Source organism: Choloepus didactylus, chromosome 5, assembly GCF_015220235.1.
Source record: "Choloepus didactylus isolate mChoDid1 chromosome 5, mChoDid1.pri, whole genome shotgun sequence".
NCBI lineage: Eukaryota > Metazoa > Chordata > Mammalia > Pilosa > Megalonychidae > Choloepus > Choloepus didactylus.
Window position 1 is genome coordinate 38,978,426 of NC_051311.1, and position 13,605 is coordinate 38,992,030.

A 13,605-nucleotide genomic window follows, 5' to 3' on the forward strand; every position below is an offset into this window, starting at 1 on the left:
TTCTGCATAGGACAGACACTCAGATTTAAAAACCGTCATGCAAAATCCAGTGCTCTGAGGAGACAAACGCTAAACCAATCAAATTCAGGAGCAGCTGTACCCTTTCCTTCTTTTATTTTGTTTCTCAGAGGGAAATGACAAACTGTATTGTCCATCATCTACAAGCTAGGCTCAGTACTAGGTCCTTTCACAATCTCAGTTATTCTCACAACAACTCTGCCAAGAAAATACTATTATCTCATTTTACAGATGAGGAAACTGAGGCTCAAGAGTAAGACGCTGCAGAGCCAGGATTTGAATCCAGCCTTGAAGCCCATGGTTTTTCCTCTATACCAACTGTACTAACTTCTCATCCAGTTACTCGCCTGGGAAAACAGATTGAAGTTCCCCCAATCCTCAATTCATCCACATGTCCACCCACAAGTCTGTCCATTTAATGTACTTCCAAACTTCCACCTCATCACATTGCCACCAACCCTGTGCTTTCCTCCACCTCCTGCCTCCACATTCTATCTTGTTGGCCATGAATCATCAGAAGGCATGAAGGAGACTCGGATACCCTGGGTACAAAGGGTAACACTGTAAAGCACAGCAGTCTGCAGCTGGGAAATGGGACCCTCTTGGGCAGGCAAGTATTAATGGGAAGGGGCGGGGGGTGGAGGCAGTGTTGGAGCTGGGGGAGACCTTGGGGTCCACCCAGTCTACACCGTCAATGGACAGCTGAGAACAGAAGTCTAGAGAGGGGAAACGTCTGGCCTAAAATCACACGAGGAACACATTTAAACCTGAAATGAAGTGGGGGTATAAAAACATGGGGCCTTGCCTTTAAGGGGTAGGAATCTATTTGAGGCTTAAACTAAAAAGAAGAAATTCCTTTATGGAGCTTGGGTTTCCCATTCCTCAATCAACAATCACCCCTCCAGGGCCACCCACCACCATCCTGGGCACTAAAATGGGGCAGAGAAGCAGCCGCAGTTGACCCTTTGCCATCCTGGGATCTGAAAGGAGCTGGGAACAGAAGCGCACTGGCCCGCAGATGTGGGGGAGGCTGGGCTTACAGGGCACAGTGGACCTGAGCTGAGAGCAGTGAGCGAGCAGAGAACAGGGAAAAGACAATTTGCCGAGATGGAAAGAACAGGAAGCTGGGAGGGCAAGACCTGGCTTCTCGCTGGACCATTTAGACAAACCACAGCTTCCCTGTTTCTTCATCTGCAAAAAGGGACAAAAATACTGACCTCCCCTACCAGACAGGGTACAAAACGATCGGGTGGGGCCACAAGGGGATAGATGAATCCCTGTAAAAAGCATTTTGAGAAAAGTCAGAAATTGCTATCTCACATGTGACCTGTTCTCAGGGGGCAGGCACACAGCCCAGGGGCATTCCAGAAACATTCAGTGGCTGCCTCCCTGCCTGTGTCTGGGATGTGGCCGGGGCTGGGCACAGACCCCAGTCCCCAGTGCTGGGGTGTGGAGAGGATGGTGGACAGAGCTGCCATACTCACCCTCGGGGCTCGCCCTCTCCCCGTCCAGACTGGCTCCCCCACTCTCGAGGCTGTCGGCAGTGCCCTTGACTTCCCCGAACAAGAACTCTGGAATCTCCTTCACCAGCTGCACCAGGGCGGTGAGGGGCAGGCTGTGCTGGGGCTGTTCTCCTGCCAGAGAGGCCATAGTTTACGTCCACAGCTCTTTATGTGTTTTTGCACCCAGCATCTCATTTAATCCTCCTACCAACCATAAGGAAGAGCCAGGGAAGACACTGATGTCTCACGAGATAAAGAAAACTTGGACTCGGAGGCCATGCGATTTGCCCAGGGCACAGCCAGGACTAGCAGCAGGGTGGAGGCTTTGGGTAAGTGGGATCTTCTTCTATGCCCTATTACTCGTTACTTCTGACTCCTCTATCCTTTCCTTCAAGGGGAAAGCCAAAGAGGGCTGCCTTCCTCTGCTCTCCCCTCCTGCAGCCAGGCCCTCTGCCTTTCCCAGACCACCTAAAACCCCTGCATGGTCCACAGTCTGGGACAATGGGCCACAGCCACCTCCTGAGGTCGCCCTGTTGCCCTGACAGGGCAGATACGCACAAACACATTCCAGGACTTCCTGGAGCTCAAGGCTGGCTCTGCACTGGTAGCTGGGATCCAAGCTGCAGGGACCTCACAGGAAGGGTGGCCTCGAAGCAGGGGATACTTTCCAAGGGTGACCCCGGGTTTCTGCTGAGCACTTCTTAGTGAAATGAACAGCACTGTAACAGGCTCCTGGCCCAGAGCGGTGAGGGGCAATAAGGGCCAGGAGGGGTCTGGAGTTGGTGGGGCGTGGCAAGGTAGAGAGGGGGCTGCAGAGAGCAGGGTGGAGGCCACAGTGTCACCCATGGAGCAGAGCTGGAAGGCTGAGGACCACATGGGTGGGAGGGGACAAGAGAGAGTCCATCCTGGGCCTGGGCTGCCCCAGAGGACCATGATGCCCAAAGGGGCCTGGCCTAGGTCTTCCAAGATCACTTACCTTGGGGGGCTCCCCTCCCCTGAGACTCCTGCTCCTCTTCGGTGTGGCTCCCGCCTCCCACGGCTCCTTTAGGCTCCACAGGTGATAGGAAAGCAGAGAGGGGGAGCAGCTCAGCAGACCCTGGGAAAGAAAAGAGGGGAGAGTCACCCGGGGAAGGGAAGCCGGTCTCTGTCCTCCTACCCCCAGTCATGCAGATGTCCCAGGTGCCTGCACACCTATGCTCATCTCATATGCATGTGCCTGGCTGATAACCCAGACTCAGAGAACAGCAGGGCTGCCAGATCCTCAGAGATCATCTTGCTCAGCCTTAGGAAGCTTCTTACCAGTGAACACTTCTCGCTCCCGTCAAATCATACCCAGAGCCATATTACAGCATATATAAAACCACAAGAGCATAAAAGATAAAGTGTCCCACCCAGCTCAGTCCCTGAGTCTCCTCAGAACACCTTCTGAAAACCGTATTCATTTTGTAAATGAAACCACCAAGGCTCAGAGGGTCCTAGGGCCACACAACTCAGGGCGCACTTGATCCTAGAACCCAAGTCTCCCTTCCATTTTCCAGCCCGGTGTTCTTGCTGCCCCAGGCTGCAGGCTCCCCAGTACGGCCTTTATGGGCTCCTGGAGAGGAAAGTCCCACCGGACCCCCCACCGGGCACACCCAGCTTCTTACCCAGGGAGACCAGCGTCTCGTAGTTCTCTCGCATCACCTCTCGGTAGAACTCTCTCTGCCCCTCCTCCAAGAGCCACCACTCCTCCTGAGAGAAGCTCACGGCCAAGTCCTTGAAGGTTATGGACACCTGTGGGCACAGTCTCCGGGGTTGGTGGGTTCCATCCCAGTGAGGGCCAGCCTAGCTGTCCCCTCAGCGTGGTGCCCAGGTGTGCGCTAGGGGATGGGAGGTGAGTAGGACTACGGGGGACTGGGGGTGGGGGGTGGGGGGAGGAAAGGAGCCACAGGAGCCTGCTGCAGAGACGGTCCCACCCTGTGGCCACTGGGCCTAAGGAAAGGTCAGCCACAGGATGGGGGCCCCGGCCAGCCCTCAATTCACTTAGAGATCCATTTGAGTTAGCAAGCAAACTTCCCTTTGAATGTGAAAGACCTGGGATCCTAGTATTGTGACATTAAAAAAAAAATGTTTACAAATAAAATTGATAAGAAATATGAAGAAGGGACAAACCTCTACACTTTTTAGCAAGGAAGATACAACAGTCAGGAATCAAGCAAGCACCATTTTTATGGTGTTCCTCCCACTTCCACCCCCACCCCCAGAGAGAGAGAACAAGAGAACACACATAGCCTTGCAAGTTCAGAGAAGACAGACCCTTCCTAGGACAGACAGCCAGCCATGCAGATGGCTGACCCATGGAAAATTTGCATGCATATGATTCCTCTGCCCAGCGTCTGAAGCCCTTGTCTTCAGACTTCAGTCTCTCGGTGCACAGCACTGATGCAACTGGGCTGGCCTCTGGGATTCCCAGCTCCTCTGCTGGACTCTGACTTTGCTTGGGCTAAGCCCACCTGTCATTTCCAGATCTTGCCCCCACTGTCAAGGCCCACGTCTTCTACAAAGCTGCCCCTACTCCTGCCAGCTGCAGTATCTTCCCTCCCAAACCTGCAGCACTTATTACTGGGCACCACATCTTGGCGGAGACCCTGTAGCAGGCAGGGCACTAAACTCTATGGGACATGAAGCTGCTGAAAGCCTTTCTGGGCTGCAAAGGACATTCAAGGACACTTTTATCTTCATTTCTCTAAAAACTGTCATTAAGTGGGCTGCAAAATTGCCATCAGACCCTAGAAGACCAGCACCTAATAGGATGAATTTTAAATTGTGGCAAAAATTAACCTCAGGTAAATTAAACAAACAATGCAAATTATGAGATGTGTTTAGGAAAAATGCTCAACTATTTGTGAGGAAAAAAATGATTATTAAATATAATTAAGATAGTTCTAAGAAAGCAAAGAACACAATCTGTTGCCTTGTTTCAGTGATTCAAGTCAGTGACTTTTAAAACTGTCATTACTACTAATTTGAGGCCCTGTCACTGATGACATTTGCTCACTGACTCACTGTCACGCTCTCTACCTGTCACCCTCCTGACAGCTGACAGCTTCTGCCATGAGAGGAGATGCAGCCCACCCACACTCTGCTTTCCCAGTTAACCTGCTGGGATATCCTCTGCATACCTGATTGGAGGGAGTCTCTCCAGTTCAACCAGCCTTTTGCCCAGAGGTCTCGGTGGGCAGCAAGATCCTGTGGCCTTTCCCTCGTGACTCACTGCATTCCTGGTCAGCAGCCTTGCAGCCTCTCTCCCTAACTAACCCTTGGTCTCTTTGGCCCAGGCATTCACTGTCTGGAAGGATCTCAGGGACCCTCTGACACTTCTCTTAAAGAGCCATTCGCAAATCTTCCTGGCCTTTTAGACTGAAAAGCTGCAGCCAACATTAGGTCCCACTGCACTTACCGACAAGACACAAGCACCAGGTGAGGCCTGGTGGTAGCTTTGTAACCGTATCCCCCACTGCTTCCTGTGGGTCACTACCCCTTTCACAGCTCCACTGGCCTGTCTCCGGTTCTCTCTACCTCTTCTTTCTCTCCCATCTAGAGTTCGATCCATTGGCTGAGGCTCTGAAACCACAGAGGCTCTTAGAACTGGGAGAGGCCTCAGATCACTGGAGCCAGTGAGATCCAAGCTGTGGGCTGCAGATTCTGGGAGCCTCAGACCTGTCAATCATACCCAAGATCCAAATGGGCACAGACACTCTTTATGGATGGGACATGCACATGCACATTTTGATTACTATATTTAAACATATAGAGATGCTTAAAGACACATAGATGAAAAACTACAACCATGTGCTAAGAACATAACTATCATGTGGGGTTCAGGAAACTTTTCAATATTGAAAAGGGGGAACCTCAGAGTCACAAAGGTTTGAATCACCTATTGTTAGTCCAACTCTCTTAATGTCACAGCTGAGTAAAAGTGTGGTGGGGTGGGAAAGGGCCTACAAGTTATAATTACTTTGCTGCCTTTTCTTTTGGCACATGACCAATATTTATTAAACTCCGATTATATCCAATACATTGCAGCAAAAAGAAGGTTTCCTCAGAACCTGGGAATAAATCACACTAACCCCAGTAGGTTGCTTAGCTACCTGCAGAAGTGGCCTGAGCCAGCAGAGAGGAAAGAATGGAGAATGGAGAGCTGAAGCCAGGTCAATAGCACCAAATTCTGCCTTAAGATAGTCTGAACAGAATGGCATGGTTTCACAACTCACGGCTAGGGAAGGTGACTTGATGAACAAGAATTCATCTGGTGTCTCCTGCCTTGGCCAGGTGACACAAGTGCTCTGCCCTGCAACCACAAGGCTGTTCCTTAAAGGTGATGGATGCTTCAGGCCATCTTAGCTCGATGATGCCAGCCATCAAGCTCATCCAACAAAGCCCCTTGCTCACTAGGCAACATTCAACTAAAACTTGTCTTCCCATACAGACTGCACTTCAGGTGGTCGAAGACTTTTAATCAGCCATCACATACTTCCAGTTTGAGTGCCAGCTACATTTTTTTCACTGTAAATTTAGGGATGACATATTCAGATTTATCTGTCCTTTGTGAGTTTGGTTAGAATAAGTCAATTCCCCTGAGACCCATAACCTTACCAACATCAGAGCTCCACCGAAAAAAAAAAATAATAATAATAATAAAACATCCCCAGAAGGTAAGAAGAGACAAGTCTGGATGGCCTTGGAGACTCATTTCTTCCCCACCTTTTGGTAGCTCAACACAGAGCTAGCTCAGCCTCCAAGTTAGTGAATAGGCTGAGTTAGGGAAGTTCCACCTTTCTAACAAGGCCACTTCCCCAACCAGAGATATTTGTTGCACTGTGCCTCTCCCCTAACCCCCAAGGTCTCTCTCTACGGCAATACTGGCCATGCTATAAACCGCGGCCACCCTGAACATTCCCTGCTAGAGAATGCCACCCTATCCAAGAACGAGAGCTGGGGGGCCATAGGCACTTGGCTGCCTCTCTGTATGTATGGTTTCCCCAATACCCCCTGGCATGACATCCAACCAACCTCTCTGTCGGTCTCCATCATCTCTCTCTTCCTCCCTCTCTAACTTAAACACCTCCCGTATTAAAGGCAATCTGCTGGATGCTGAGCAAGGCACCACAATGTCACAAACAGGTTCTGTTCTCAAGGAGCCTGCAGGTCAGCAGAGGCATAATCCCTATACATTCCAGAGCATTTTCAGCTCTCATTTTGATTGACAAAATGGCCCTATGAAGGCAGCTGGCTGGATCCTGATAGCTCTGTGTGAAGGAGAAAGGTTCTTAAGCACAGAGGGGTGAAGCAGTGGGCAAAGCTGGCAGGAAGTAGCAGGGCTGAGTCTAGGACTCAGGTTTTTGAACTGAGTTTTTGCTGTCTTCTTTACTATGCTTGACTGTGACTATAACTAATAATGAGATTAGTAAAGCTTAAGAAACTAAGCCATTAAACAGTCAACTTTTAAAATTTATTATTACCAAGTAAATTTTGTAGGGATGGATCATAGTGGTATTTTTAGCTATCTTTTAATAAAAGCTGAAAAATGTAACTGTTTTTATTAAGGTGGTGATTAGGGGACACAGGGTCCTGAACACAAACAAATGCTCATGCAGCCTCCTCTGAATGGCAGAATCAAAATGGCATTACCCTGGCCAGAGTGGGAAATGGAGAGGGGGTAAGAATTCAGCAGAGCCAATTTTTAGTTTTGCTGAAGAGCTTGTTTTCACCTGAGCAGTCAGCAGGTAGGTTCTTTGCTTAGCAAACTGGGCGATAAATATTCTGTATCTTCAGTTTCTCACAGCTAAGAGAAGCTATTTAATACATAACAACAAAACAAAACAAAAGAAAAAACAACAAACAAACAAAAAAACCCAAAAGTGCTTTTAGGTTCAAACTATTTACTTCACAGTTTCCCTTTAACTAGGGCTGATTTCCTGCCTCATTCTAGATCTACTAAATCAAGATTAAGTTTAGTGTAATCTCAGGAGAGCAGAGCCCAGAAATTGACAGTTTCAAACTTCCAACTTTCAAACATAAGTTTTAGAATCACTGGCCTGGGAGCCCCGCCAGTCACAGGCTGGAGATCTGGAAGAACTGGCTTGGGCACACTGGAGAATATGACTACGCTGGCAAATGGTACCCCAAAAACCGTGTTGGCCCCCTCTCCTCTTCCCAGAGCCCAGCTCTTCAACACAGCTGTTTGTGAACTAAAACCACAGGAAATATGGTTGACTTTTAAGAAGCAATGATTATTTAGTGCCTAGACAAAAGAGAATTTCTCTGTCTCAGAAATTCTTCTATTTGACTGCCTTCAGTAATGGATGGCTCACCACATTCCAAGCAGTTGGTCCTATTGCTGGCCTGGTCTGGCAGTTAAGAAGTTTTTCTTGACACACGGACAGGGACACAGCATGGTGGTTAAGGGCTTGAGACCTTAGAACCCAGGCACTGGAATTCAAGTTACTGTTGCTTCATATTAGCTATGTGGCCTTGGCCAACCTATTTAATCCATCTGGGCCTCAGTGACCTCATCTACGAAAATGGGATAATCATGACAACCTAGATTAAATGAGTTTGTGCTGGTTTGGATATATTATGTCCCCCAGAAAAGCTATATTCTTTAATACAATATTGTGGGGGCAGACTGATTAGTCTGTTGATTAGGGGGGAACCTCTGATTAAATTATATCCATGGAGGTGTGGCCCCACTCATTCAGGGTGGGTCTTGGTTAGTTCACTGGAGAATTTAAGAGAGAAGCTAGGAGCCCACACGGACCCCATATGCTTGCTGACACTTGGAGACACCTGGAGATACACAGAGAAGGATGTTTGGAAACGCTAAGCTAAGAGATGAAGCCCCGAGTTTGCCCAGGAGAAGCTAACAGAGGACCCCCAGATGCTTACAAAGAAACGTCCTGGGAGAAAGAAGCAACAATGCACAGGAGCTAAGAGAGACAGGAGCTAAGACAAAAGCCCAAAAACACTTTGGAGAAAGTCACTTTGAAACACAACCCAGGAGCAAAGGACCTGCAGATGCCAGCCATGTGCCTTCCCAAGTTGATAGAGGTGTTCCAGAAGTCATTGGCCATTCTTCAGTGAAGGTATCCTCTTGTTGATGCCTTTGTTTGGACACTTTTATGGCCTTAGAACTCTAAATTTGTAAGCTAATAAATCGCCTTTATAAAAGCTGATCCATTTCTGGCATTTTGCATAAAATCAGCATTAGCAAACCGTAACATATTTTGGTACCAGGGAAGTGGGGTGCTGCTGAATTTGCAAATACCAAACATGTTGGAAAGTGTTTTTAAATGGATATGAGATAGATTCTGGAAGAACTGTGAGAAGCTTGATAGAAAAGACCACACTGCTTTGAAGAGACTGTTGGTAAAAATATGGATTCTAAAGTTACTTCTGATGAGGTCTTAGAAATGATGAATACGTCATTGCCAACTGGAAGAAAGGTGATCCTTGTTTTAAAGTGGTAAAGAATTTAGTAAAATTGAGTCCTGGTGTTGGTTGGAAGGCAGAATTTGAAAGTGAGCTGGGTTACTTAGCTGAAGAGATTTCAAAACTAAATATAGAAAATGCAGCCAGGCTTCTCCTTGCAGCTTATAGTAAGATGTGAGACGAAAGAGATAAGCTGAGAACTGAACTCTTGGGTAAAAAGAAACCAGAAATTGATGGTCTGGAAATCTCTGGGCTTCCAGAAAGTGAGACCACAGAGGCTACAGCCCCATGTGAGGATTTAACAAAACCTGGAAGCAGCCAGCCATTTCAGTACAAGCAGGTTTAGAGATGGAGTTATCCAGAAAGGATTTGTGTGAAGTCCTATAGTCCGACAGTTTTGACCCCTGCATGCTGCATGCCAGGCCAACAAATTTTTTGCAAGCTCTGTATAAATGGAACCACTGCCAGTCTGGACTAAAAGGGACTAAAAGGGACAGAAAAATTTCTTCAGAGAAAACATAACTATGGAAGCCAAGGTCTGAAGCCAAGAAATCTTGGGCAAGGAGAGCAGAGCAACCCATGCACGTGGAAAGGGTGAGTTTGCTCTGGAGGTAGAGGGCGGGCCTCCCGCCTCAATGCTTAGAATGAATGCTGCTGCCCCAGGCCTCAGAGAGGGTGGAGCACATTCCCCTGGGATTGGGGAGAGCCTGGCCACCACCCCACTGTTCTGAAGGGGTTGAGTGTGTGCCCCGGAGGTGGAAGGAAGTCTGGGTGCTGCCCTGATGTTTGAGGAGGGTGGGGCCAAGAAGAAGGTGGTCTCCCCAATGTGTGGATATGCTGTTGCACTCACCCCAGCATTTGGAGAAAAAAGTCCTCTGTGTAAGCCTTTGGAAAGGGTGGGAGTGCTGCTCTCTCAAGCCCTGAGGATAAAACACTGTTCCATAAATGACTCTCACGACTTTGAAATCTAATGAAGTATGTCCTGTGGGTTTTAGGAACTGTTTTGATCCCATGACCCCTGTTTTCCTTTCAATTTCTCCCTATGGCAATGGGAATGTTTATCCTATGACTGTCCCTGCTTTGTATACTGGCAGCAGGTCCCTAGTTCTGAATTTCACAGGTTCACAGCCAGAGGAGAATGCTAAGACTTCGTACTTATCTATATTGTGATGGAATGAATGTATTTTGCATATGGAAAGAACATGTCTTTTTGGGGTCCAGGGGGTGGCATGTACTGGTTTGGATATATTTTGTCCCCCAGAAAAGCTATACTCTTTAATGCAATCTTGTGGGGGCAGACTGATTAGTCTGTTGAATAGGGTGGAACCTCTGATTAAATTATTTCCATGGAGGTGTGGCCCCACCCATTCAGAGCGGGCCTTGGTTAGTTCATTGGAGTATTTAAGAGAGTATAAGAGCTGGCACAGACCCCAGTCACTTGCTGACACTTGGAGATGCTTGGAGATGCAGACAGAAGGACGTTTGGAGATGCTAGGCTAAGAGATGAAGCCCAGAGTTTGTCCTGGAGAAGCTAAGAGAGGACCCCTAGACGCTTAGAAGGAAAGGCCCTGGGAAAAAGAAGCAATGATGCACAGGAGCTGAGAGACATTTTGGAGAAAGCCATTTTGAAACACAACCCAGGACCTGCAGACGCCAGCCATGTGCCTTCCCAGCTGAGAGGTGTTCCAGACGCCATGAGCCATTCTTAGTAAAGGTATCCTCCTGTTGATGCCTTAGTTTGGACACTTTTATGGCCTTAGAACTATAAATCTGTAACCTAATAAATCCCCTTTATAAAAGCTCATCCACTTCTGGCACTTTGCATAACATCAGCTTTAGCAAACCGGAACAAGTTAATATAGGAAAACATGTGGAACAAATGCTGGGATACAGCAAGTGTTATGGTGTTATTACTGTAGCCAAAACTTTTCGCATAACTTCCACCTCCAAGTCACAGCCTGCCATGCTGAGCTACACAGAACTAGCTCTTCCACATGCCCGCCTTCTGATCTTCGGGTGCTTCCTTATCTCCAGGCTAAATATATCCAGCTCTTTCAAACATCCTTAAGACACAGCTTCCAGGCCTCTCACCATCTCAGCCTCAAGACCAACCCCTCTGTGACAAAGCTCTTATAGAAAGCTAATGGGAACTGAAGGTGGCTAAAGGGAAACTGAAGGAGTTCGGTCGGTGGCCTCTCCCAGTCCAGAAAGAGCATAGGAAGAGTGAAGAGTGTGTGAGGGAGTGAGCAAGAGTGAGTGTGCAAACTGCAGGCCACAAATACTCACCTTCAGCAGAGAGAAATCCACCATGGGCTTGTGATCTGGCCCAGCCCCTCAGTGGCTCTCAAGCCTCCCTCCCCCAAACAACATGCAGAAAAGCTTTCGGGGCTGAACCAAGGCTTATAACTGAAGCAGCCTCCTAACTCACTGCTCACCCCTTCCAATGAGTCGCTAACCCAGCATGAAAACCAGCTTCCATGCTCATAGGGCCCTCAATCATTCAAGGCCCTTCCCAGTTGAGACCCACTCACCTAGCATGACTCAGGCACATGGCTCCCAAATCAGACCCTGCACTCCTGCTGCCCCTCACTGTCCCCCACATGTGGGCTATGATCACACCCCCCTGGGCTTTGGGGCATCACACCAGACATGAAGTCAGGGGGCCCTCTCTTCCCTTCTCCATCTGACTGTGACCTACCACACACCAAGGTCACTCCCGGTCCAGCTTCTCCAGGAAGCCTTTCCCAGCTACACCATGGGAGGACTTTCCCTTCCCAGCACATCAGATCTGAAAGATTGGTGGTGCACCCCCCTCATTTTATGGAGGAGGAAACTGCAGCATGAGGAGGCCCCACAATGGTGCCAGTCAGCCTTTCTGAACAAGACTGTCCTTAGGCTGCTTAACTTTTCAACCAGAGCTGAAAAGGAGGCTGTTCCTGCTCCAAGAAGTTCCAATTTTCCTGACTTCTCTCTTCTCCCAAGATGCTTGTGGGGCATTAATGAAGCCAAACTCCCTGCATAGTGCTCACTCTCCCTGACCACAAACTGTCCCAGACACTATCCCAACACATACACCACACCCCAACCATGGGGTCTACAATTGCCTGGGGTTGTCAGGGTGCACCACTATTACAGAACTGGCTCCCAGGTGCCATTCCCCAGTGCCCATTCTCTGTAGGTATCATCACCCATTTTCCCAGCATCGTCACAGTCCCACACACAATCACACAGCTCAGTCAGAATCTGCCCAGGGCAGGAGAGCAAAGGGGGCTCTTTCCCTCCAACTTTCGGATCTACACACCTTACCTATAATTTGCCGGGGATAACACTTGGGCCTCCCACTTCATTATGGCTCCCACTTCCATGCCCTTCCCAGGGGTCCAGGATCCCTCCAAGAAGGAGAGTATCAGTTTAACTATCACCTCTGGTGCTTCATGCCCACCTCTCCCAGGATAACTTGTAATTAAAAAAAAGCCATGCAGAGAGAGGGCGATGCTTAACCCAAAAGAATGAATTTCCAAAGGTGGAGAGAGACTCGATAAGGGCTGGGGTGAGGGGTGCGGGCAGGGGTCTTTCGAGCACCCGGATTTCTCTGCACGAAAGACTGAGCCCCGCCGGCTGCACTAGGAGGCGGCCGGGGGCACAGCCCGATCCCAAAGTTGGCGGGTCCCAGGCTCTTCCCCACCCCGGGGGACCACCCGGCGCTGTGCCGAGCAGCCTGGAGAAGCGTCGGTTCATCGTCCGACTCGGACTCGCGGCGGGGTCCGGGCTCGCTTTACCTGGCGCGCCATCCCGCGACTCAGCCTCCCTTCGACTCCTCGGCCGGTCCAGTTTCCGGCGCGGCGGCCAGAGGCGCAGGCTCCCACTCCGGGACCGGTAGGTTGAGCCGCGACCCTCGGCAGCAGCGGCGGTGGAGGCAGCAGCTGAGATCCGCGCGGGAGGAGGCGGGGCCGCAGGCCGGAGCTGCCGGGCTGGGGCAGGGGTCGGCATGCGGGGTCCCGCCCCGCGCCCCGCCCCCCGCCCCTCGCATCTCTAGGAGCGGTCGTGCCGCGGCTTCCGCCCGGAGCCCCCAGGCCTCCGCGGCCCAGCCTGTCAACTACACTTCCCAGAAGGCACCACGGTGGCGGCCCAAGGGCGGGGCGGGGCGGTACTGGCTGCGGCTTCTTCGCCGCGCCCCCACCTCCTATCCCCAGGGCCCGAGGATCCCTGAAGCTGCCCAGAGGGGCTCAGCGTAGGGACTAGCCCTGTTGCAAGCTTGCGGGTTTGCAGGTACACGTGCACGCATCCACTTCACTCATTCATTCATTCTTTCCTCAAACATTTACTGAGCGCAGTTCTGTGTGCCAGGTGCGGATGCTCAGATGCAAAGGGGCCATTCCCTCTCCAGCGGGCGCAACGGACGGTTATCGAGCCGTGCGCTGTCCGGGAGGTGCGCGCACCAGCCGGAGCCTGCGGAGGCTGCGCGGGAGGCGTGGGGGAGGGGGAGGAGCGAATTCCAAAGGATGCGGAGGCGCGGGGTAGAGGACTGCGCGGGCTTCAGGGGTTGCGGGCTCGAGGGCGCGGAGCTGGGGCGGTTTGGGACCAGAGCGGCTGCCAGACATGGGCTCATCTT

At 50.3% G+C, this 13,605-nt stretch overlaps 1 protein-coding gene across 16 annotated transcripts in view; it reads right to left on the reverse strand.

Annotated features, from left to right (window-relative positions):
* KRBA1 (KRAB-A domain containing 1) overlaps positions 1-13,067 on the reverse strand; it is a 37,108-nt gene extending 24,041 nt beyond the window's left edge. For all 16 annotated transcript variants that reach the window (XM_037835869.1, XM_037835880.1, XM_037835882.1 and 13 more), the window contains exons 1-4: positions 12,773-13,067; positions 3,167-3,293; positions 2,497-2,616; positions 1,503-1,652 (exon numbers count right to left, since the gene is read on the reverse strand). In XM_037835869.1, coding sequence (XP_037691797.1) covers positions 1,503-1,652; positions 2,497-2,616; positions 3,167-3,293; positions 12,773-12,784 — 409 coding nt within the window. In that variant the 5' untranslated portion in view covers positions 12,785-13,067. The remainder of the gene's footprint in view (positions 1-1,502; positions 1,653-2,496; positions 2,617-3,166; positions 3,294-12,772) is intronic.
* Between the last annotated feature and the right edge of the window lie 538 nt (positions 13,068-13,605).